This window comes from Vigna unguiculata, chromosome 2, assembly GCF_037176805.1.
Source record: "Vigna unguiculata cultivar grain cowpea cultivar isolate G323 ecotype 2 chromosome 2, ASM3717680v1, whole genome shotgun sequence".
Taxonomy (NCBI): domain Eukaryota; kingdom Viridiplantae; phylum Streptophyta; class Magnoliopsida; order Fabales; family Fabaceae; genus Vigna; species Vigna unguiculata.
The window spans coordinates 26607292-26608025 of record NC_140793.1 but is presented as its reverse complement, the minus strand read 5'-3'; the positions used below and the strand labels follow the sequence as shown (position 1 = coordinate 26608025).

Here is a 734-nt window from a genome sequence, read left to right as displayed (position 1 = left end):
ATCATCATTTTCTCAGCAGCACAAACCCTGCATCGAAACCCTAGGTCTCAGCAACGATGCAGATATTCGTGAAAACCCTCACGGGGAAGACCATCACCCTTGAAGTAGAGTCTTCGGACACCATAGACAATGTGAAGGCCAAGATCCAGGACAAGGAGGGCATCCCGCCGGATCAGCAGCGGCTCATCTTCGCCGGAAAGCAGCTCGAGGACGGCCGCACCCTCGCCGACTACAACATCCAGAAGGAGTCCACCCTCCACCTTGTCCTCCGCCTCCGCGGCGGAGCCAAGAAGCGCAAGAAGAAGACCTACACCAAGCCTAAGAAAATCAAACACAAGCACAAGAAGGTGAAGCTCGCTGTGTTGCAGTTCTACAAGGTTGACGACTCCGGCAAGGTGCAGAGACTCCGCAAAGAGTGTCCCAACGCTGAGTGTGGCGCCGGAACGTTCATGGCCAACCACTTCGATCGCCACTACTGCGGCAAGTGCGGCCTCACCTATGTTTATCAAAAAGCTGATGCTTAATTCTAATTAATGTCGTTTTATTAGTATATAAAATTGGGAATGATAGGTTCCATTTGTACTGTTTTGGTGAAACTTTGAAACTTTGATGCTCTCCTCATTTTCTTCAATATATTGTTATTTTTGTTAGAATGAAATTGACTCATACTTATTCATAAGGTTGTTTTTGTATGTTGAGGTCTAGGATTTTGAAAAGATTAAATTAGAGTTTGA

General features: G+C 46.6%; 1 protein-coding gene across 1 annotated transcript; it reads left to right on the top strand.

Moving 5' to 3' along the window:
• LOC146888479 (ubiquitin-ribosomal protein eS31 fusion protein) lies at positions 1 to 658 on the top strand. The gene has a single exon (XM_085669938.1). The coding sequence runs from the start codon at positions 57 to 59 to the stop codon at positions 522 to 524; it is 468 nt and encodes a 155-aa protein (XP_085526064.1). The 5' UTR covers positions 1 to 56; the 3' UTR covers positions 525 to 658.
• The last annotated feature ends 76 nt before the right edge of the window (positions 659 to 734 follow it).